At 38.1% G+C, this 22821-nt stretch overlaps 1 protein-coding gene across 2 annotated transcripts in view; it reads right to left on the bottom strand.

Annotated features, from left to right (window-relative positions):
- Positions 1-4304: 4304 nt before the first annotated feature.
- Positions 4305-22821, bottom strand: part of LOC124790017 (eukaryotic translation initiation factor 5B) — a 434617-nt gene continuing 416100 nt past the window's right edge. The window contains exons 21-22 of one of the 2 annotated variants that reach the window (XM_047257568.1): positions 15117-15230; positions 4305-5479 (exon numbers count right to left, since the gene is read on the bottom strand). In XM_047257568.1, the coding sequence (XP_047113524.1) occupies positions 15123-15230 (108 nt within the window). In that variant the 3' untranslated portion in view covers positions 4305-5479; positions 15117-15122. Of the gene's footprint in view, positions 5480-13035; positions 14747-15116; positions 15231-22821 lie in introns of those variants that run through there. The other variant, XM_047257567.1, reaches the window with a different exon arrangement.

Here is a 22821-nt window from a genome sequence, read left to right as displayed (position 1 = left end):
CTCAGTATTTCCCCTACAGCATCTGCCCGCAGTCCCCACCACTGCCGCTCTCCCTACTCGTAACCCTGCTGTCTGCACATCTACGAGTCACAGTATTCTGCAAGCACTATACCCACTGGTTTCTAGACAAAGAAGCACATTAACAAACTCCAGTGTTCTCAATGTATTATATAATTACACATAAAATTCCATTTAGTCTTTACACAAATTCATTTAAACATAACAACAAGAATAGTCCTACATAGATGATCAGTACAGACTATCTTACAACAAAATTTTATAGTTTTGTGTTTCTAATAAATCCTGAAGAGTGTCATTACATCAGAGACAATCCTACACATTATACATAAGAAGGAACAACTCAATGACAGTCTTGACCAGAGAATGTCATTAAAAAACACGCAAAAGGGCATCCTCACTGATGACTGAAGTACAAACCAGGCCTATGGATAAACAAGCAGCGCTAAAGACTGTATATAATAGTGAACGAATAGGGTGAAGGAATTCAATCCAATGACAAACTGCTGCCAGATGGAACACATTCTTAAGATACTGTCATAATGAGAAAAAACCTTGTAGGGCAACAAAGATAACTACTGCTTCACTCAATCTGAGCTATATCTGACAAATTCAGCAGCTGTGTACTCAATGCAATCTTACAGTGTGCAACAGAGTCCCCTAACCTGGACTTTGCACAGTAAGAAAACATTGCAAGAACATCTAAAAACAGAAACTTTCATCGATGTCCTTGTTCACATTTTCTGTAGAGCCATTTATATCAGACGACAATTCTAGCCTTCAATGGTTACACCAAATAAATATTCTCGTAGAAAGACCATAAGACAAACATAGGGGGCAATGAATGTCATTACTACGAAAGCTAACAGGCCCTAACAGCAATAACGGAAGCAATCATTCTTAACATAGGCCTACTACCCCAAGAAACACACACATATATGACTTCTTTGATTCAACATGAAATAAATATGATGGGAAAGGAAGAACTATAAAGAAATTTTTGTTTTCTTCTAATGTGTCAGAGGTCAGAGTGTTTGATGATGATTAGCCCAAATGTCTTTAGTCTTGTTTGTTGTGGTCTTCAGTCCTGAGACTGGTTTGATGCAGCTCTCCATGCTACCCTATCCTGTGCAAGCTTCTTCATCTCCCAGTACTTACTGCAACCTACATCCTTCTGAATCTGCCTAGTGTATTCATCTCTTGGTCTCCCTCTACGATTTTTACCCTCCACGCTGCCCTCCAATGCTAAATTTGTGATCCCTTGATGCCTCAAAACATGTCCTACCAACCGATCCCTTCTTCTAGTCAAGTTGGGCCACAAACTTCTCTTCTCCCCAATACTATTCAATACCTCCTCATTAGTTACGTGATCTACCCACCTTATCTTCAGCATTCTTCTGTAGCACCACATTTCGAAAGCTTCTATTCTCTTCTTGTCCAAACTATTTATCGTCCATGTTTCACTTCCATACATGGCTACACTCCATACAAATACTTTCAGAAACGACTTCCTGACACTTAAATCTATACTCGATATTAACAAATTTCTCTTCTTCAGAAACGCTTTCCTTGCCATTGCCAATCTACATTTTATATCCTCTCTACTTCGACCATCATCAGTTATTTTACTCCCTAAATAGCAAAACTCCTTTACTACTTTAAGTGTCTCATTTCCTAATCTAATTCCCTCAGGATCACCCGATTTAATTTGACTACATTCCATTATCCTCGTTTTGCTTTTGTTGATGTTCATCTTATATCTTCCTTTCAAGACACTGTCCATTCCGTTCAACTGCTCTTCCAAGTCCTTTGCTGTCTCTGACAGAATTACAATGTCATCGGCGAACCTCAAAGTTTTTACTTCTTCTCCATGAATTTTAATACCTACTCCAAATTTTTCTTTTGTTTCCTTTACTGCTTGCTCAATATACAGATTGAATAACATTGGGGAGAGGCTACAACCCTGTCTCACTCCCTTCCCAACCACTGCTTCCCTTTCATGCCCCTCGACTCTTATAACTGCCATCTGGTTTCTGTACAAATTTTAAATAGCATTTCGCTCCCTGTATTTTACCCCTGCCACCTTCAGAATTTGAAAGAGAGTATTCCAGTTAACATTGTCAAAAGCTTTCTCTAAGTCTACAAATGCTAGAAACGTAGGTTTGCCTTTTCGTAATCTTTCTTCTAAGATAAGTCGTAAGGTTAGTATTGCCTCACGTGTTCCAACATTTCTACGGAATCCAAACTGGTCTTCCCCGAGGTCCGCTTCTACCAGTTTTTCCATTCGTCTGTAAAGAATTCATGTTAGTATTTTGCAGCTATGACTTATTAAACTGATAGTTCGGTAATTTTCACATCTGTCAACACCTGCTTTCTTTGGGATTGGAATTATTATATTCTTCTTGAAGTCTGAGGGTATTTCGCCCGTCTCATACATCTTGCTCACCAGATGGTAGAGTTTTGTCATGACTGGCTCTCCGAAGGCCATCAGTAGTTCTAATGGAATGTTGTCTACTCCCGGGGCCTTGTTTCGACTCAGGTCTTTCAGTGCTCTGTCAAACTCTTCACGCAGTATCTTATCTCCCATTTCGTCTTCATCTACATCCTCTTCCATTTCCATAATATTGTCCTCAAGTACATCGCCCTTGTATAAATCCTCTATATACTCCATCCACCTTTCTGCCTTCCCTTCTTTGCTTAGAACTGTCTTATAAAAGTCTTATTTCTGAAAATGTCATGTCAAATAATGTACCAGTCCGCATTAAGTGATGACAACAATAAAAGAATGCTCTCCTTTGTTGAGTCACTATCTCCATGTTATTAATGATAATATCTACAATCACCAAAGGAATGTGTAAAAAAAACCTGTAAGGTCCTTATACTGTAGTGAAACTATTAGTGTGACTTCAACTATTCTCACATACCATTTGGATTGGTTTGGGATTTCCCTTGAGCATATTGTTGACCACATAAGTCACATTGGTTGCAAGCAGATTCTCGGCCAACACACAATTTTTTCAAGAAGAAAATCATCCTCCAATTTCTTGATTTCAGCCAACATGAGGGATTTAGAGATCTTTCCACATCCAGATAGCTGTACTAGGATTTGAAAACCCGTCCTCCTTAACAAAAGCTTTAACTTACCTTTTTCTCCCTATATAAAACAACGACCAAGAGTGTCAACTGCCAGACTGTCGGTAGCCTGTACTCACAATATAACAGGCTTTAACAAGACTAAGGGTGTCAACTATCCCACCTTGGCTCATTCACCAAGTTACATCATATGACATGGAAAATAAGAGGGGTGAATATTACAAAGTGCAATGAAATGCACATTCTAACTATATTTTCTATTTTTGATTATATAGACCTCCTACCGTACAGTATGTAAACAGAAATCTTGCATGCACTTAAGTATTAAAACCGAAAGCATCTATCCTTTCTTCAGTATTTATCCTGATCTCTTTTCCAAACACATCATCACTGATAACCCCTAGCAAGCCCTCGATTCATACACGATACATCTATTCAAATTACATTCATTCACAAAGTACACTGTATTCTGCGTGAACATTGACTCTATCTTATTTAATGCACTCTACAGAACAAACATCTTACCTAATTTTCATTCTCAGAATAACCTCTATGAAACAAAACCAACCATGAACTAGTGGTTCCCAAGCAGTTGAGTACAATTTCAGCAAGGAAAGTTTAGTATTGTAGGTTTAGAGTTATTTCCTTTTAAAACAGTGCTGAATGTTTTCAACATTTTTCTGATCCCAATTACACCAAAGAAAATGAAGTGAAAGTTGGTTTTAGTTCCTTGAAACAGTCATTTAATTAGATGTATCATACTTATTATGTTAGACCTTTTGAAAAATATTTAATACACTTTTGAGCAAGAGGCAGTTGATACCACTTTCTCTGTTCAACTTTACTTCCAAAAATATTCTGTTTTCTGTGGAAGATGAAACGCTGTCACAGGGTATCTTGACACCAAGGGAAGGGAAGTTGATTAAAAAAAAGGAGGGGAGAATGTGAGGAAGATAACATCAATTCAGCCACTACCCCACTGGTCAAAAACCAGAAATGTAATCAGCTACAAATGGCTGTTGGAGAAATAACAGCATAACAAACATTACATGTTTGAACATGAGGTGTTTGTCTGCTTCACTTGTGGAAAAAAAGGTTCTTAAAGAAGTTACATATTTGATATAAATAGTCCTACTTTGTAACGTTGAAATGTAATTTATTCCATAATAAATAACAATGATGATATAGCTTTCAAATAATTCAGTAAACTAAAATATAGTGACATTTAATTTTAATCATATCATTTTGCCCTGCTAATAACTTTACATATCATATCCATATTACCAAACAAGTATAGTGGAACTGGGTACCAGTTGTAGGTTTTTATCTAAAGACTTCCAGGGGTAACAAAATTTTGATTTTCAATATTTTGCATAATTATTGACCAAATTGAAAATGCTGTCATTATCTACTTGTTAACAGGTATAATCTTATATTAAAAGTTTGACACTCTAAGAGAATTATTAGTTAGAAACTGTGTATTCAAATATCTGGGCTGTAGGCATTCAGTTCTTGTGAATGAGACCACTTGGTAACTTTCAACAAACATTACACAGAATTTCAAACTTTTACAAAACAAAACATTTTCTCACTGATAGCCCCTCACCCTATTATCACTTACATTTTCATTGCTGATGCAGTAAAATGAGCATCAGCATGATGTTTTAATTTTTCAAACGTCATTTTTCTTGTGTACAATGATATGGTACTAATAAACCTATTGCCTTGCTGGGCACCATGTCAATTACTATGTTGCAATATTGGTCCACATTCTGTATAAATGTTTTAAATATCATCATCTTGTTTTCAGCATCTTCACTACTGACTCTATTCACAACACATTTTGCAGACAGTATCTACAGATACTTTGCTAAACTTTTCTCACTTACATGCTTAACATGAAATGGTTAACAAATTAAATCATTTGTAAATTAATCAGCATCTGAAGCTGTTTTGTATGCAGGAGTTCAATTCTTTAAAAGAACTGGGGATTTACTGGTATGGCACACAACCTACAACAAAGTGTAAGCAATTAAAAAAAACACTATTCATGAATATACTATATTCAGAGGAGTAAATCAACTCAATAAAGCTTGACAGTTTCAATTTACTGTATTAATTTGGTTTCTGGTCTATAGTCATTAAGTGAGTCTCCTCCTCCAGCTCTTTCACTAATGAAATGGCATCCTCTGAAAGTTTCATCTGACCACAATTAATTCTCTTGCAGGCAAACAAACTAATCAACAAATACAGCAGCATGTAGAAGGAACAACAAACAGAATTTTGTTCTTAAAATGTACAGATTTCTGTTAGAGACTGATTTAATTTCAGTGAAGTCTTCATTCACATACCGGTACAGCAGCAAACTCTGAAAGTAGAAATAAAGGCCAACTGTGAATGCTGCAAGCACCATAATGTGAATTCTCGGATTGTAAACATCAGGGCTTACTACAGACAGAACATTACAAATAAATGGACATTTAGCAACCCATAACAATTGGGATCTCACAAGCAGATAATTATAAATAATTTGATACCATTTTCTGTATCACAGAAGTGGGTTAGATACAGGTCACTGGCTGTGAACTGTTGGTATGGTACCATTTCCTATTAAAGAGCATGTCTATTCATCACCCAACACTGCTTCTAAAACTGACTTTTGGAAAAGGATGCATCAAACTGTAAATGCATCACACATGTGGACAATATCTTATCCAATGAAAATGCATTATCCTATTTGATGGATGACTTTTCCAACTGTACAAACACTGAGGATCAGTAGTTATTTGCAAACATTTACACTTGGCAACAACATACCACCAACATAGCCAATGCCGGGCCTTCATGCAACAAATACACATAGCATTTCTCTCCTCATTGAAATATCAAGGATGTGGTACTGACAGAGAATGTCCTTCCTGTCAGAATACTTGTTTCCTTAACCACATTGGTCTAATGGTTCGGCCCGGCCAGAGTGGCCGAGCAGTTCTAGGCGCTACAGTCTGGAACCGCGTGACCGCTACGGTCGCAGGTTCGAATCCTGCCTCGGGCATGGATGTGTGTGATGTCCTTAGGTTAGTTAGGTTTAAGTGGTTCTAAGTTCTAGGGGACTGATGACCTCAGATGTTAAGTCCCATAGTCCTCAGAGCCATTTTCTAATGGTTCAAGAGGTCTTCTAAGAACAGCAGATATTGCTGCTTCCATGCTCAACACAGTCTCTCCAATACATTACAGCTGCATTACTTGTTTTAGTGGCGATTTGTTCACTGACAGATCCAACAAAGCTGCCCAATAAACATCAAACATGCAGAAGCAGTACCAGTAGCTTCTAGATGAAGTGCAAAGTATCCGATGTGTTTGACTCCTTGAGCAATTCAGTGATCCTCTCTGCAGTAGACTACAATCTGCAGTGCCTTACAGGTTTCTTTGTACTCAACATTATCAAGTGATCTCACATCATCTTCTACCTGGATACAGGATCAGATACCACAGTTTCTGGTTTGAGGATAGAAATGCAAACAAACATCATGCAGTTTTCTGGTCCTGACACTTAAAATGGCATTTAGAGCCACAGTTTATGACACCTAACACAGTATGGTAGTGCTTGTTTATGAAGTGTTAACACGAAGGCTGGCTTTTCTACAGATCAGTATTAATATATCTGCATCACATTACTGCATCTATGACCTGTAAATTTCTTTTCATTTTCCCTGAAGATGCTCCCGAGTTACCTACACTTAAAAGTTTTGTCTGTTGCAATATTTTAATTCAACACATTAGCTTAGCTCATACTAGACATTTATGTAATGCTTTGAAATTTCAGAGTTGCAGTGTCTTGTGTCTATAAAAATGCCTTTTTCTAGTGAATTTTAACAATTCCTTTTGGAAAAAGAGAAGTTTCACAATAACATTACTCCAAGAAATCCTTCCGATTGTACCTGGTCAAGTATTGACATAGTTCCTCAGAGTGATACTACGAAGACCTAGCCTCTCTTGACAGGTGATTCAATTACGCCAAAGAGTGTTTTCAGTCTACGGTTATCTGTTGAAACTAATCATTTATTTCCACTTATATTACATTAATACTCCTACATACAAATATGTTGTGTTCTCTGATACATGGAACATAGAATACTAAACTGGATCAAGAATTAAAGAATAACACACAGAATTATGAGTGTCCTGGAATATTTATGCACACTGCCCACTGCCACTGTGCCTGTCATCACAGTGTGATACCCTGCATGCCCCCCCCCCCCCCCCATGCCAACGGTATCTGAGGTTGAATTACACACATCACCCTGCATGTGTTGTCATCTATTTTTTTCTGGAAACTGGGTATATTGTTGTTGGATTCGGTGGTACCATTGGAGAGTTGTGGAACTGTACTCGGTGTCCCTTTTTCATCACAGCGCCCGTTGGTTGCAAATCACAACGTCTATGTGCACATGTTCAAAGTGCTAACTTGGTGATAAGGATGTGCCTAATGGTGCATTAAAATGCTCAGTGTTCTTATTTTCCTGGCAAACCATGGAGTATTTGGCAAATGTTTTACAGTCAGCATCCATTCCTGGCCAGACGAAACTCTGACTAATTTCACCATTCCTCAAACCCTGTGATAAGCCAACCTGTGCACTGCCACAACTGCTTGTGACCAAAGTTGGTGAGGTATGAACAGACATACTTTTGCTCCAGACACATCACAGCACTTTTTGCTGTACAGCCATGCATTTTAACTTTAATCCTGCTGGGTGAGCCAGTAATGTGGGTAGTTCACCATCGTACTGCTCAGACTGGGTGAGGACCTTGTAATCAATTGCACAGGTTATAGCTTCAACATTTGGGAGAGCATTTGCTGGTACCTTCAACTTTCCTAGCACACAGACTATGAGAGATGCTTTCTCTGGTTACATACTGAAAGCATACATCAGTAGTTTATGGCCTATGCATGTGGTACAGTGTTGAACACTTAATGAGTGTCGGAGATTCCTAATTGCAGCATTTGCAGCGTATAGTTATTGATTGTAAGTTGCTCAGAATTGCTGTGATGGTGACAGCTTGTGACTAAATAACACGAGTAGCTGCCAACTACATTCAACTTGTTGCAGAAGTACAATGCCAATTGCAGTAGCTGATGCATCTACCCTGAGTGCACGTGGTGTCTGCGATATTGGGAGAGCTAACTGTACCCTCTCCTACTGCTATTTTTACAGCTTGGAAAGCTGCATCTCTTTCACATGTCCACTGCATCATGTTATTCGATTTCAGTGCACCCTTCAGAAGCTGATTCAGTGGGGCTGTTATTAGTGCAGGATTGTGTATGAATTGATTATAAAAATTAATGCTGCTGATAAAATGACATTGCTCCCTAACTGTAATGGGATGGGAACACTTGACAATAGCTTCCAGCTTATCTTTAGGACATCGGATGCCACAGACATTGACTGTATATCCAAGAAACTGGAGTTCTGTTGCCCCCGAAGGTATGCTTTGCTGGTTTCATAACTAGGCCTTGCACACGCAAACAATCAAATATCTTCGTTAAATGTTGCAATGTCCTGCTTCTGATGCAGACATCATTAAAATGTCACCTATGTAGACATATCATAAATCCAAATTTCTTTTTATTACATCCATAAAGCACCAAAATGTCTGTGCTACAATAAAGCAGTTCAAAAGGCATTCTCACAAACTCAAGAAGATCGAAGGGCCTTGTTACAGCTGTCTTGTGTATGTCTGCTGGTGGAACAGGAATTTGATAGTATGTTCACACAAGTCAATAACAGAATATTTTCTTACCACATATGTTGAAAGCAAAGTCTTCTATGTGTGGAAGTGGATACCTATCAGTGGTGGCCCTTGCACTGAGTTGGTGGTAACCGCCACATGGGCATCATCCATTATTTTTCTTCAGCACCACATGTAACAATGCTGCCCAACTGTTACTGAAGGCTTGACAGATACCTTGTGTCAGCATGTCACAGAATTCCTGCTTCACAACTTTTAATTTTTCTGGCGTCACACACCTATGACATTCATAGGCTGATGGTCCTGGTGTAGTAAGGTATGATGTACTGTTGAGTGCTCCAATTGTGCCCAGGTATGGGTTTGTTTTGTGACCTTGGAGAACTTCCATAAGAAGTGTACGTACGGAATATTCCCCGAAATTGTGCGTACTGTTATTGAGGTGACACAACATATCTTTTCCTCAGCTGTATACATTAGTGGTAGAATCTATCAGTCACTGATGTTGTAGATCGGTTACCAGGTCGTAGAAAGATAAGAAATCAGCTTCTAGAATGGGCTGTGATGCATCTGCCCCCGCGAAATGCCATTTGCATCTGCAACGTAATTCAAGATTGAAGAATAGTGTCACGTGCCCATATGTACTGAGCTCGAAATTATTGGAGCAAATAGATAGTAATCATCACAGCTTCAGCATACACTGTCACAGTCCATGATGAAAAGGTGATGTGTGCTATAGCCAGAAGTAGCTGCTGCTGATATGGACTCTGTGCCATGCTTCCACTTGCATGGTGGCATACACTTCCAGGTGTCATCAGTGAACGTCTTGTTATGATACCAGCAGATATTCAGCATAACAGGTGACTGAATGCCACTTCATCACACACACACACACACACACACACACACACACACACACACACACACAGGTTTCCATAATTCTATCTGCTGTCTGTGCTAGCAGCTTCAAATACCGACACATATCTTTAAACTTTCTGCATTTTGGGACATAGGTGAGACAACCAGCTGTTTTGTAGTAGGTCACTAGTAACTGGATTACTCAACAGCATCTGTAGTTGCAGTAGAAAGCTGCGATGGGATATGATCGCTGAGTTATTCCTTCCAAGAAATTTTTTCCAATCGCTTCACCTCTGACTGGGATACATGTGTCATTAACACATTTAGGATAGGTGCGTATCTGTCAGTGTTTGGGAGTGCAGCAAGGTGGTTTTGCACTTTTTACAGCTAAATCTTCATTCAGCAATGCAACAACAGGTGTATTAGATTTCATCTGATGGTATCTGTGCTAACATGAACTGGCTTTTCAATTGTGCAAACCGTAACACTGGGTTATGTCGCCAGAACAGTGAGAGTCTGACCAAGATTCTGCTGATCTTGCTGCTAGTAACCAGTTCTGGTGAGGCTGTAATTTTGAACTGAAAATAAGTGGGATGCGGCTGGTGTGGAAGGAATGAGCCTGTGTGTGTAGCAATGCAATAGTGTGTGTTAGAGCCAGGGTGGTTGTCCTGATGTAATGCTATGTCAGCAGTCACCAAATATGAGGTTATCTCTTGATAATTCATCATTTATTTCCACATATATTACATTAAATCTCATATGTATGAGAATGTTGTGTTCTCTCATACTTGGAGCATAGAATAGTAAACTCAATCAAGAGTTAGAGAATAACACAGAATTATGAGTGTCATGGGGTATTTGTGTACACTGCCACTATGCTTGTTGTTGCAATGTGTTACCCTAGAAGTTGTTGAATCCAAAAAAAGCTTCAAACCTTCTCTGTATCAAAAACAATTTTACAAATTACATAAATAGATGCAAGGCTGTAATACTATTGGTGATTCAATCTTGCTTTAATTTGTCCCACGCAGCTGAACACACTATTTCCTTCTTAGCAGAGAAATGTTTCCTTCACACAAAGTTCATGTGGTTCTCCAAAATATTATTTTGGACAGTAATTAAAATTTTGAAAAATTTACAAACTAAAAGTTCTGTGCAAGTTCAATGTTTTTTACAAAAAATTATGAATTATGGGTCAGTACATGATTTATATCTCTGGTTGATATTAAACAGATGGACTGCAAAAAAGACTGACACACTGTAACAAATTGCAAGCCCAAGATATCGTAAGCTATCATTTTTCATCACTCGTCATGTGTATTTCCTCCTTGAAAATAAAGTCTTGAATCAGGTTGCACATTGAACAACTTTGGTGCACTTTTCAAGTCCAGGTACAAATTTAGCATTTATTGTGTTGTGCAAATAGTTACTATTTTCTTCAGAATATAATACATTGACAGAAATTGATATCAGAAACCCTAGAAATAGTACTGAAATGTCATATTTTCACTCTTGGTATTTTCCCATAAAGATTCCCACTTGACCCAATGTTAACTATAAACACTCTATTTTCAAGGATATTCTTTCAGTGTCCGATAGTTCCACTACTGCAAATATTCAAATTATACCATTCATGGTGGTAATATTGTTACCATCACAATTCATATATAAAATTCAATTTCTTGTGACACATACTCTAAGGGAATACCCAAATATTCACAAGATTTTGGTCCAGTTTTGTTGCTCCAGAATTAAAAAGTTTTAAGACTACTTAACGAGAATCAAATACCAAGGTGCAATTTGATCTGCTGAATTAATGCATGTGGTTTCAATTAAAACCAATGTGAAGATGAAATACAATAATGCCACTTTGTGGAAAATTCTTTGTTTTTTTACAGATCCAGAAGTTTCAAAAATAGAGATCATACACTTATTTCAAGAGAACATTGCAAAGTTTTATTATTAAGATGTTTGGAATTATGCTTGCCACAGAGCTGAAAAACTTTCTGTTATCTGAAAGCAACCAGTAATACAACGCATTTCTGTGTCTGAACTTGACATCTATTTGGCAAAATATGTTATGTATTTTGTACCAAAACTTACTGAAACCACAGATAATAGATTTACAAAAATTCATAAAAATACATAGATTTTCCAGTGCACTTCTTTCTCCTTCAATCTCAAGGATAACTTAAGTGTTACGCACCAAGCACTCAGTTTTAGAATATGGCACCTTAAGGCTCAAACCACTGTTTTTTATCATCCAATTTCTTTGGATTCCAGCATGTAAGTATTCTTCCGATGTCCCTATTGCTCTGATTATCTGGTGAACAAGAAACACCAACTATTCCTGTCACCTTGAAGTCAGATTTCTGTAGTCTTGCCATATCACTCCATGCACATGACAGAACAGTTCATACTGAATGATGCTGATAAATTGTTTATCATCATCATCATCATCATCATCATCATTAATGCATTTAATTATTAATTAGTTAATGTTATGAAATTTTCTGTAATCATGTGGAAAATGTAGTAAACAAGCTATTAAGTAAATTGGGGACTACTTTTTTAAGTTTTTCGCACCTTTTCAACTTTCATTCTCACTTTACCTAAACTAACGCTGAATACATCAATGTGCATCTCATTTTGACATTCTAGTGATTAAATGTATGTCACAGTAGTGAGAAAATGTGAAGGTACCTGAAATGCATATCAACAAGTTCTAGATATTGTAAGGAAGCAACCAGCTGCTGGCTGTTGGGGTTAAAATATTGTGTGATAAAAACACCATATTATCAGTATCACTTCTTTGTTAAAAGATACACTAATACTATGTGTTTCTAACTCAGGAACCCATAGGTATCATAATGGAGTGTAAATAAATTTTAAGCATTACACGAAAAAGAAAAATTAGGTTATATAATAACAACACATGGTGTCTACGCAATGCAGAATGTTGTGCAATTTAATTGGTTTTGTTTATTTGTGTTGTCTTGACACTGTTACACTAAACTTTTGAGAACATCTGAAATAATCATATAGCCATAAAAAAGGAGTTTATTTAAAACAGTGTGGATATAACAGTTTTCAACTTTATGCAGTTGACAAATAGTAAAATTCTGCTCTTCTGATGATTAGACAGAATGTATTTTGCATCAACTGGTTTATAACAACATTGTTAAGAAATTGTGCTAATCCATGGAGAGAATTTCCACTTTGTCTTGACGCAATAAGTGTGGCACATCTTTCTTATGACAGTGATTGATTGTTAAGAGACAGAGTGTTAGAATGCCATTTAGATACAAAAATGGAGGCCTCTTTCATGTAGTTCAATTTTCATTTATTTCAAACAATTATTACAGGTGTTATTGTTAACCAGTGACACCAGAATGAACAGCATTTCTGCAAATGTTACAGTGCTATGCAATGGCAAATTACGATCTCACCCAAACACACATATTCCATCACAGACAAAAATATCAGTTAAATGACAGAAAAAACTAATTCTTAATAAATTAAGTACATGATTACCACAAGCTGCATTAAAACAAGACTTTTGTGTATTAAAAAAATTTTAAAACATTCACATCTTTCAAAAATAATGTAATTCTGGGGCAGCGGATAATTTAATCTTTTAGTGCATAAGAATACATACACATAAAGATGACAATAGGAGTCTCCACAGTCATGGATCTGCTGCAATTTCTGCAATACTACAGATTTGCCATTTTCTATAAACAGGAAAACAAACTATTTCTCTAGAGTGAGAAAACATAAACAAATTGATAGTTCACATCTCACTCTCATCTGATATTACAAGACAATCAATATGTGAAACAGATGAGGATCGTATGGGAATCATGCATCCCTTTAAGCATGGTTAAATCTAGTATGAAATATACCTTAACTTTAAAAAAAAGTCAACTTGCTTTTCTGGTCTCATTGTAATATGTGGCTACAGCTGAAATACTGAATCAAAATTATTACCATTCTTTATTTAGCTTCATGTTCTTGACTGAATTCTCTCTCTTCTAAACACAAAAACTAACATCTGTGCCAGTACATTCTTATACTACTTATAAAATTTTGCAACTGTGACAAAACAAAATTTATAGTACCAAATAGAAAAATATGATTATTTCATATTGTACTGAATTTGTATAAGATTAACAATAGGACGAAGCAACACAATGCAGCAGAACCACGAAGAGTTTGGAACACAATTTAAAAAAAAAAAAAATTGAGATAATATATGAAAGAGCCAAAACAAGCTAACTGTTAAGATTACTGTGCAACTATAATCTGTTTCAAAGAGAAAGAGTATTTTTCAGAAGTTAAAAAAGCATAATATCCATTTGCAGACTTCAAATCACAGCAATTTCCCTGAATTACAGGATTATAAAATAAAAATACCACAGAGTACTTTGTTTCTTTTCAATAATAGTGTAAATTTGGACAATAATTATGATTAGGAAGATCAAAGAGATAGCTCCCTGCAAAAGAAAGGTGTTGGGAGATTAATCTGGTGAACACTCCTAAGAGAGATCACCTAAAATTGTTTACCTGCATCCACTAGTTAGTTTTAACAGTAATACTATCATTGCTCACACCCTCAACAAAGATTTGTATACAAGTATAAACTAGGCTCTTTTCAGTTGCAAAAATGTACATAATTTGCTTCAATAGTTTGCAGATTTTATATATACTTCAATATATATTCTTCAGATATACTATACCTATATTCATACATACAAAACATCAAAACATTTTATATAAATAGAGAAGTTGCTCTGCAGCCTCAACCAAGAACTAAAAACATGAGATTTTTCCCATCTTGCTCCCACATCAGACAGATCTGAACTCATAATGCAAGATTTTCACTGCTCAGACCATAATATATCATGGATCACTGAACAGTTATGCCACACTAAACTGGCAAGGCTACATTATCAGATGCAAACATTGGTCACACACTGTGTGTTAAGACCTAGCATGCAGAAGAAAATCTCTGGAAGACTGCATCAGGATGCTGCAGGAGAAACAACAGCATATTTATAGTATCAATCAAGGAGTAATTAACTGAAATTAGGAAATTGGAATAAACTATAATTTTAGTGGGGTACTTCTTTTGTTTTTTTCTGAATCAACATTGGCTAAATCCATTTCTGGATGAGTATATAATGTATGTTTACTACGATGTATATGTAACAGATTCTTAAAACTCTTTATTTAAAACAGGATCTTTGTTTATGACAGCACATAAAAAAAAGGCTACTATACAATGGGGAAATTGCAGCAAATATCTACTTTTTATGCAAAGTTTTATAGAAAACTGGTAAAGCAATGTAATAAATGGCGTGCATGATACAGATTTTTCTCTCAGTCTTAATAATACCTACCCACTACTACAGAATCTGGAAAAGTTTCTTCAGCTCAACCATGAGCTGCCAGTCTGTCTTCACTAAATCATCTCTGAAGTAGTCCTTGCAAGCATCAATTGACTGTCTTGAAATCTGAAAAAATACAAAAGAAGCACAGTCAGAAAAACATTGAGTCAGGAGACATGGAAGTTTTAATTGGCCTGTGAATGCACCACTCAACATCTAAACACCACACTCCAGACTGACAAGACAGGCAAGCTACAATACACTCAGTAAAAAACACCTGAATCACCACGAGTGTTATTTGCCTTAGGACATGTCTTGTGACAGCTGCTTAAAATCAAGTCTGCCTCCTACTTTCTTGGTCTTTCCAAGTTTATTTCATCTCTCTTAAAACCATCCTTGAGAGACTGAGACAAAACAAGATTCACATTTATTTATTTGGACTCAGTATTCAGTTATGTTTCACAGTGTTGTTGAGCTCAAGAACGAAAATAGGATACACAGGTTGAAATCTGTTTATTGTCTACGCTAGTAGCTAATTAAGACTATCAAACAGGAAGACATATGATTGCAAAACGTGATGTTTTAGATCCCGAACACATGCCAAGTGACAACAATATGAACTGGAGAGTTTTTGTACTCATTAAAGGGAAGTGCAGAATCCATCATCAGTTTAATATTTTGATTTTGGATAAAGCCCCGCCCTTTCATATAGGCACATGCAAATAACAGGAAGCTAACTTTTGACAGGAGAAAACCATACAAATCAATACAAAATGTTAACTGAATTACAGGACTTAATCATAAGATTATTTTAAATAATCATCATATTTAAAAATATCTAATTCATATCTATTTAACAAATGAATACAAGAGTTCTTGTAACATATTAAAATGAACATGTGTATGTTCACAAGCTATACTACAACAACAATAAACTAGTCAATGTATGACATGTAGCAAAGATTGTTTCACACTAGATCTACTTGCTAGTCTGGTAATTTCAGCGACACACAACTAAGTACCATCAAGTTTCATTTAACCTGGTCAAATTAACTAATTCTAAATTTTTGAAACTGGCAAATCTTCACTACAGACATATATTACTTTTCAGTGGATGTAAGGCATGAATCCTGAACATCTGTAGACTAACTCAAATGCAAACAATAAAGAGATTATCATGATACAGTATGTGGAACAATATCAGAAAAGATTCGCACATGTGAAAAAAAATTTCAAAATCAGAAGAAATGTGAAATTGAGGAGCAATTAAAATATATTTGGAAGGACAAAGAAACTGATGTGTGTCAAGAAACTATGAGTAATAACTTTGTGTTTCTTCAATTGCACAGAATGCAGAGTTAAATTGTTACACAAATCTGATTTCTCATGGGAATTGCTTCCCACAGCAGCAGACAATGATGATCTCACGAACAACAAGTAAAATAATGTTCCCCAATGCTAAATAAAAGAAATAAAAAGGTTGCCAGTTGTGAGAACGTATTGTCAAGAACCGTTTTTACACTGAAAGATATACAGGGTGAGTCACGAGGTTTTCCCTCAGTTTCTGGAGGGTATTCTTAGGTTGTTTGGAAAACAAATTTAAATAAAGTAATGGGATCATATCCACAGTTAAGGAGCCACGGTAATTGAAAAACTCAGGCAAATGGCAGAAAAAAAGCCTTTATTGCAGGATTTCACTATCGAAAATGCACATAATAATTAATTTAAACTATTTTGTAGCAGTCTCTTGCATTCAGAGTGGATTTAATGCAAGTGTTCAAAATTTCCTCCCTGCATTTGAAGGGAAAGATTCGCACGGGAGTGCACCGCGCAATTAGCATTTCGTAATTTCACATGCTCGTTCCTTATTAACGATGCGGCATAGAAAATGCGATGTATCAATTCTTCTCGTGTTTTCACCTTAACTTCGTACACGATGTCTTTCATCCACTCTCAGATGCAGTAATCTAGGGCTGTTAAATCTGGGGATCTGCCAGGCCAGTTGATAGGGCCCCCGCGACCTATCCATCGATGTGGGAATTGCTGATTAAGATAAGCTGTTACCATGTGGTGGAAGTGTGCAGGTGCCCCGTCATGTTGGAGATACATCTGGCGTCTTGTTTCCAAAGGAACGTCTTCAAGAGGCTGCGGTAAATCTTCTCGTAAAAAGTTACCGTACATCTGACCATCTAAATTTCCCGGGAGAATAAACGGCCCCAGAACTGGCCACACATAACACCACACCAGACACTGATACTGAATTTGCGTTGAAATTGAGATACTACCGTGGCATGGGGATTTTCGTCTACCAAGACATGCATGTCATACACGTTGTTGATACCATCTCTTGTAAAGGTTGCCTCATCACTGAACATTATGAAGCGACAGAGCTGCCGATTTCCATTTAACCAATTACACAAGTGCAAACGGTTGGCACAATCATGTGGTTCTAAATGGTGAACTTTCTTCACATGGAAAGGATGCAGTCCACTCACATGAAGGATCCTACATACCTTAGATTGTGAAACGTTCAGTCGGGTAGCTAGGCGTCTTGTACTCGGTTGAGGACTGCGCTCTACTGAATTAAGAATGTTTTCCTCATCTTGAACGTCACGAAGTCTTTCGGAGTGAATACGAATACTGGGAAGAGTACCAGTGTCTAGCAAAGTTTGATATGTTCCACTAAATGTTTTGTCACTCGGAATCCTACTATTTGGATACCGCCGGTGATATTCGGCAACAGCAGCTTTCTCATTACCATCACAAAAGCCCAAAATGTACACCATCTCTCCATACTCCTGCGATGAAAACTTCTACGGCATCGCAAAGTGTACTGTACACAGGAGACAATAACAGTAAATAGTGCCTGCAGTATCAACAACGTGGTTGTTATGCAAACTTACCACTCGCTGCACTTGTCTACCTAAGACTGATCGTGTGTCTTGTGAACACAAGTGTAGCGCTCTGTACACCGTGGCAAGTTTCGGAACTCTGTTGTGGCTCCTTAATTATGGATCTGATCACATTACTGTATTTACATTTTTTGTTTCAAATAACCTAAGGAACAACCTGTAGCAACCGGGGGAAAACCTCTAGAGTCACCCTGTATTTAACTTCACGAAAAGAGGGGAAGAGACACAGCAGATGCTCTGTGCTTTTCATTCTGTCAACTGATTCACATGCGGAGCATGCTGATGTTTTAAGCCCAAAAAATAACTCTGTAAGCATCAACGAAGAATCCCCAAAGAACCAACCATGTGTGAGCAAGCAGCCTCTGTTTGGTTAATAGAATGGCGGTGAATGATGGATTTCAGATTGGTTTCGTGTTTCCTAACTTCCAAAAATCTTTCAATACAGTTATATATAGTTACTTAATAAACATAATTTTGTCCACAGGAGATTGGAACAGGTATACAAACTAGACTGGGAACTTATCCATCGTTAAAAGTGAAGCAACATCTCGTGTGCTTCGAAGTAGTATGACAGGGCCATATACGAAAGGCCTAGCAGATAAAGCTTGTTGGTCTCGGAGTCAGTTAGTGGACGATTCATTCGTTAACAGGGAAGTGTCAATGTTGGATAATTATTATGAAACAAAGATAGTCTTGCACTAGACGCACAAGCTGACCCGTAACATAATTAAAGATAAACAAATGCCTGTAAACAGACGCCAATACTGGAGCTAAGTCACCGGAACCAGCAAGATGAGGGTTTAATGTCACGTCCACGACACGACAAGGTCCCAAGCGACTGAGCAACAAGTTCTGATTGAGGAACGAATGAGAAGGAAATCAGCCATGTACTTTTCACTTAACCCATTCCAACATTTACCTTGAGCAGTATATAAAAAATACCGAAAACATTAATCCGTTTGTTTGGATGGGGGACTTGAACCCTGGACATCCCGATTATGAGACCAGCTGGAGTCTGTCATAACTATCAAGCTGGTAGGTCTACCTGTCCAGTGCAACGTAATGTTGAATGGTCACATACAGGGGTCGGACAAAAATATGAAACACGGCAAGAAATGCCTGCTTGAACATAAATGCCGATGCAAAACAAAGCTTGAAAGTAGTGCTGTTGTATGTGACTACGAATGGCACCTTTGCAATGTCCATATTACGTTTCATACGTGTCAGTCATTGTCAGAACAGTGTTCTGTGTTGCTGTTATGTAAAAGCTAAGTGAATTCAGATGTGGGTGAATTGCTGGTGCTCGTATGGTGGATGCTTCCTTAACCAAGGGGGCACAAGTGTTTGGTTAACTGAAGACGTGAAGTCTTGTAAATGAGTCCGCGATCATGTAAATGCCACTTCGTTTGTTAAGATCCCCATCTTGATCACACAACTGTTTTTTCCTACAATTCATAGTTACCGGTTTCGGCTACTGCCATCTTCAGATCATAAAATCAACGTCAAAATCTATATATTTAAGTACACAGTAAGTACCCAGATGGCAACAGCCGAAAGAAGTAATTGCGAATTGCAAAAGTTTGTGTGACCAAGACATCAAAGATTTATACCCCTTACAGGGAAAGCGGAAAATAATCATCTGCTAAGCCACAACACAGACGAAAGCGTGTGTTGACTGATCGTGACTGATGGCCATTGAAGAAGATGTGACAAAAAACGTAGGGGCAACGGCTCCAAAAGTCACTGCAGAACTGAATGTCGCAGTCGCGAACATTATTACCACCAAAACAACAGGAAAGGAGCTCCATAAGCAGGGAATAGCAGGGCGGACTGGAATTCAAAACCACTCGTCAGTGAGCCTAATGCCCTCAACAGGAAAATTTGTTGTCGAAGCCATAGAACCTGGACTACGGAGCAATGGAAGAAAGTCTTGTTTCAACTGTTTTCTATTGCTGGCCCAAATTACGTCGGTCATATATTTGGGAAGTCACACCGCGGTATTCCATGGACGCCATGGTTACTCCGCTAAGTCGCATTACTAAAGATCATGTGACCATTTTTTCTGATCAGGTCCATCCCAGGTTGAAAGTTTGTTCCCCAATGGTGATTCTGTGTTCCATGACGACAGGGCACCTCTTCAAGCAGTTTGCGTCACCCAGGACTGGTTTAGTGAGCACGAGGATGAAAGAACTGTCACATCTCCGCTGGCCACCATCATACTGTATCTCAAAACTCCTGGGATTGAGCCTTTGTGGTCTCTCCTGGAGAGAAGGGTGCTTGATCGCGATCCACCTCAATCATCGTTACCTGAATTTGCCATTGTTTTACAGGAAGGATCCCATCCATCATCCATCCATTCCGATATGACTGGAAGCTGTTTTGAATGCCAACGAGATTCCTATATCGTATTAGGCATGGTGATGTCTTGCGTTTGTCGTGTTTTCGTATTTTTGTTCAGAACCTGTAAATCTAGACGTGGAGATGTCAGATGCTTGATACAGATATACCAAAGAATCGTACGAAAGTGTAATCTATAATAGCATACGGCGCTTATAAAACTATAGTTCGGCTGTTTTTTTTTCTTGTTTTGATACTGGAAATTTCATTAATGGAAGAGAGAGAAAGAGAGATAATATTCAAAGAAGAAATACTTGGTTCCTCAATCACATTTGTTGGAAGCTAGGATGTCACAGAAACGCTGAACACACTGGAAGAATGGAATTGTCCATTGGGGAGTAGCAGCAGCAGCTTTATTCATCCGTAGATATCTTTTTACAAGGATGTAGGACCTATTCAACATGTTATTCAATGCGTACATTGAACAAGGAGTAAAGGAACCGAGGAAAAACCTGGAAAGGATATTTGAAGTAAGAGAGAAGGAAAAATTACTTAGAAGTTTGCCGATAACATTGTAATTCTGTCGGAGATGGCAATGGACTTGCATAGGGCAACTTCAATGGAATGGATAGCATTTTGGAAAGAGGTTATAAGATGGAGAACATCAGAAATAAAACATGGGTAATGGAGGGTAACTGAATTAAATTAGGTATGCTGAAGAAACTAGATTAGGTAATGAGACACTCCAACAGCAGACGATTTTTGCTGTTTGGCCAGCAAAATAATTGACAACGGCCAAAGCAGAGATGCTATAAAATGTAGTTTTGGCAATAGCAAGATATTTTTATATAGAAAAGAGAAATTTGTTCATCGAGAATATAAATTTAAAACTTAGGAAGATGTTCCTTGAGTTATCTGTCTTGAGCGTAGCCCTGCACTGATGGGAAATTGTGAAGATTACGTGTGTGCACTGGGTAGCCAATGAAAAGGTTCAATCGAATCGAGGAGAAGAACGAGAAGAAGAAAAGAATTGTGTTGTGATAAAAGTAGAAAGCAAAAAGAGATTTAATGATAGGGCACGTCCTCCTGAGGCGTCTAACTATCGTCAGTTTGGGAAGGGAGGGAGCGCGGGTGGGGGGATAGGAGTTGGGTTTTTCTTTTTTTAATGGAACATTTTTCCTGTTCAGGTGACTTTTTACTAATATTTATTAGTACGACGGGCTTTGGAAGCATTCTCCCATCATCGGTTGCTTTACAGTTAAATATACATAAAATTGAAGTGTGATGTTTATTTGTTGGGTATGTCAGTGAGTCTATGTAGTGAGATGTAACCGTTTTTTCTTAACATCTGTTTGTCTGGCTCACAGATCACAGTAATAAGTACGTCCCCACTTAAAATTTTCTCTGTGTGCAGACAAACAGGTATCCAGCAAACACGGTGAAATCACAGTACATAATCTCACTGCCAGAACCAGCAAATAAATCTCATCACATTTCAGATTTATGTCCATATAACTGTAAAGCATCTGATGATGACATCACTACAGTAATCAGTGATCCGTTGAGTGTCGCCATTCTGGCTCGTTTGTCTCCGAATTGCACCCCGTCAATATCTGGTTCCGCATGAAAATGCAGCGCCAGTGCTAGGACGTGAACGCGAGCGACAACGGTCCAAGTGCCGCGAGCGGTGTGCGCTGAATGACGGCGGATCAATACCGTGTCGCGCTGCGCGGCGCGCTCAATGGGCGGGGCCCCTCATTCACACATGACGAGGCACATGTGCGAGGGCGGGGCGCCGGAGTCGCGCAAGGTCGCCCACAGGCAGCCTTCACCTTGTCCGCCGCCCAGACGACGAGGCCCGGCACTAATGGCACGCGCCACCACGTGGGTATCAGAGCCAAGGTGGGACGTGACGACGTTCGAAATCTTGATCTGTCCTTGAAAATTAGCGACGATAACGTGGACGGACGCAAAAACAAGATTGAGGATCTGCTAGACGACGATCAGTTTAGCTCTCAGAAAGAAGTAGTTCTGACGCTGCGCTTGATAATGCTTAAGAAAAAATCGAGATACCTTCATAACATGTTAACATCGAGTATAGATTTACGTCTCAGGAAGCCATTTCTGAAAGTATTTGTATGGGGTGTAGCCATGTATGGATGTGAAGCATGGATGATAAATAGTTTGGACAAGAAGAGAATAGAAGCTTTCTAAATGTGGTGCTACAGAAGAATGCTGAAGATTAGATGGGTAGATCACATAACTAATGAAGAGGTATTGAATAGAATTGGGGAGGAGTTTGTGGCACAACTTGACAAAAAGAAGGGACCGGTTAGTAGGACATGTTCTGAGGCATCAAGGGATCACAAATTTAGCATTGGAGGGCAGCGTGGAGGGTAAAAATCGTAGAGGGCGACCAAGAGATGAATACACTAAGCAGATTCAGAAGGATGTAGGCTCTAGTAGGT

This window comes from Schistocerca piceifrons, chromosome 3 (assembly GCF_021461385.2).
Source record: "Schistocerca piceifrons isolate TAMUIC-IGC-003096 chromosome 3, iqSchPice1.1, whole genome shotgun sequence".
Lineage (NCBI taxonomy): Eukaryota > Metazoa > Arthropoda > Insecta > Orthoptera > Acrididae > Schistocerca > Schistocerca piceifrons.
Note: the sequence above shows the minus strand (reverse complement) of the source record. Positions and strands in the feature narration are given on the sequence as shown.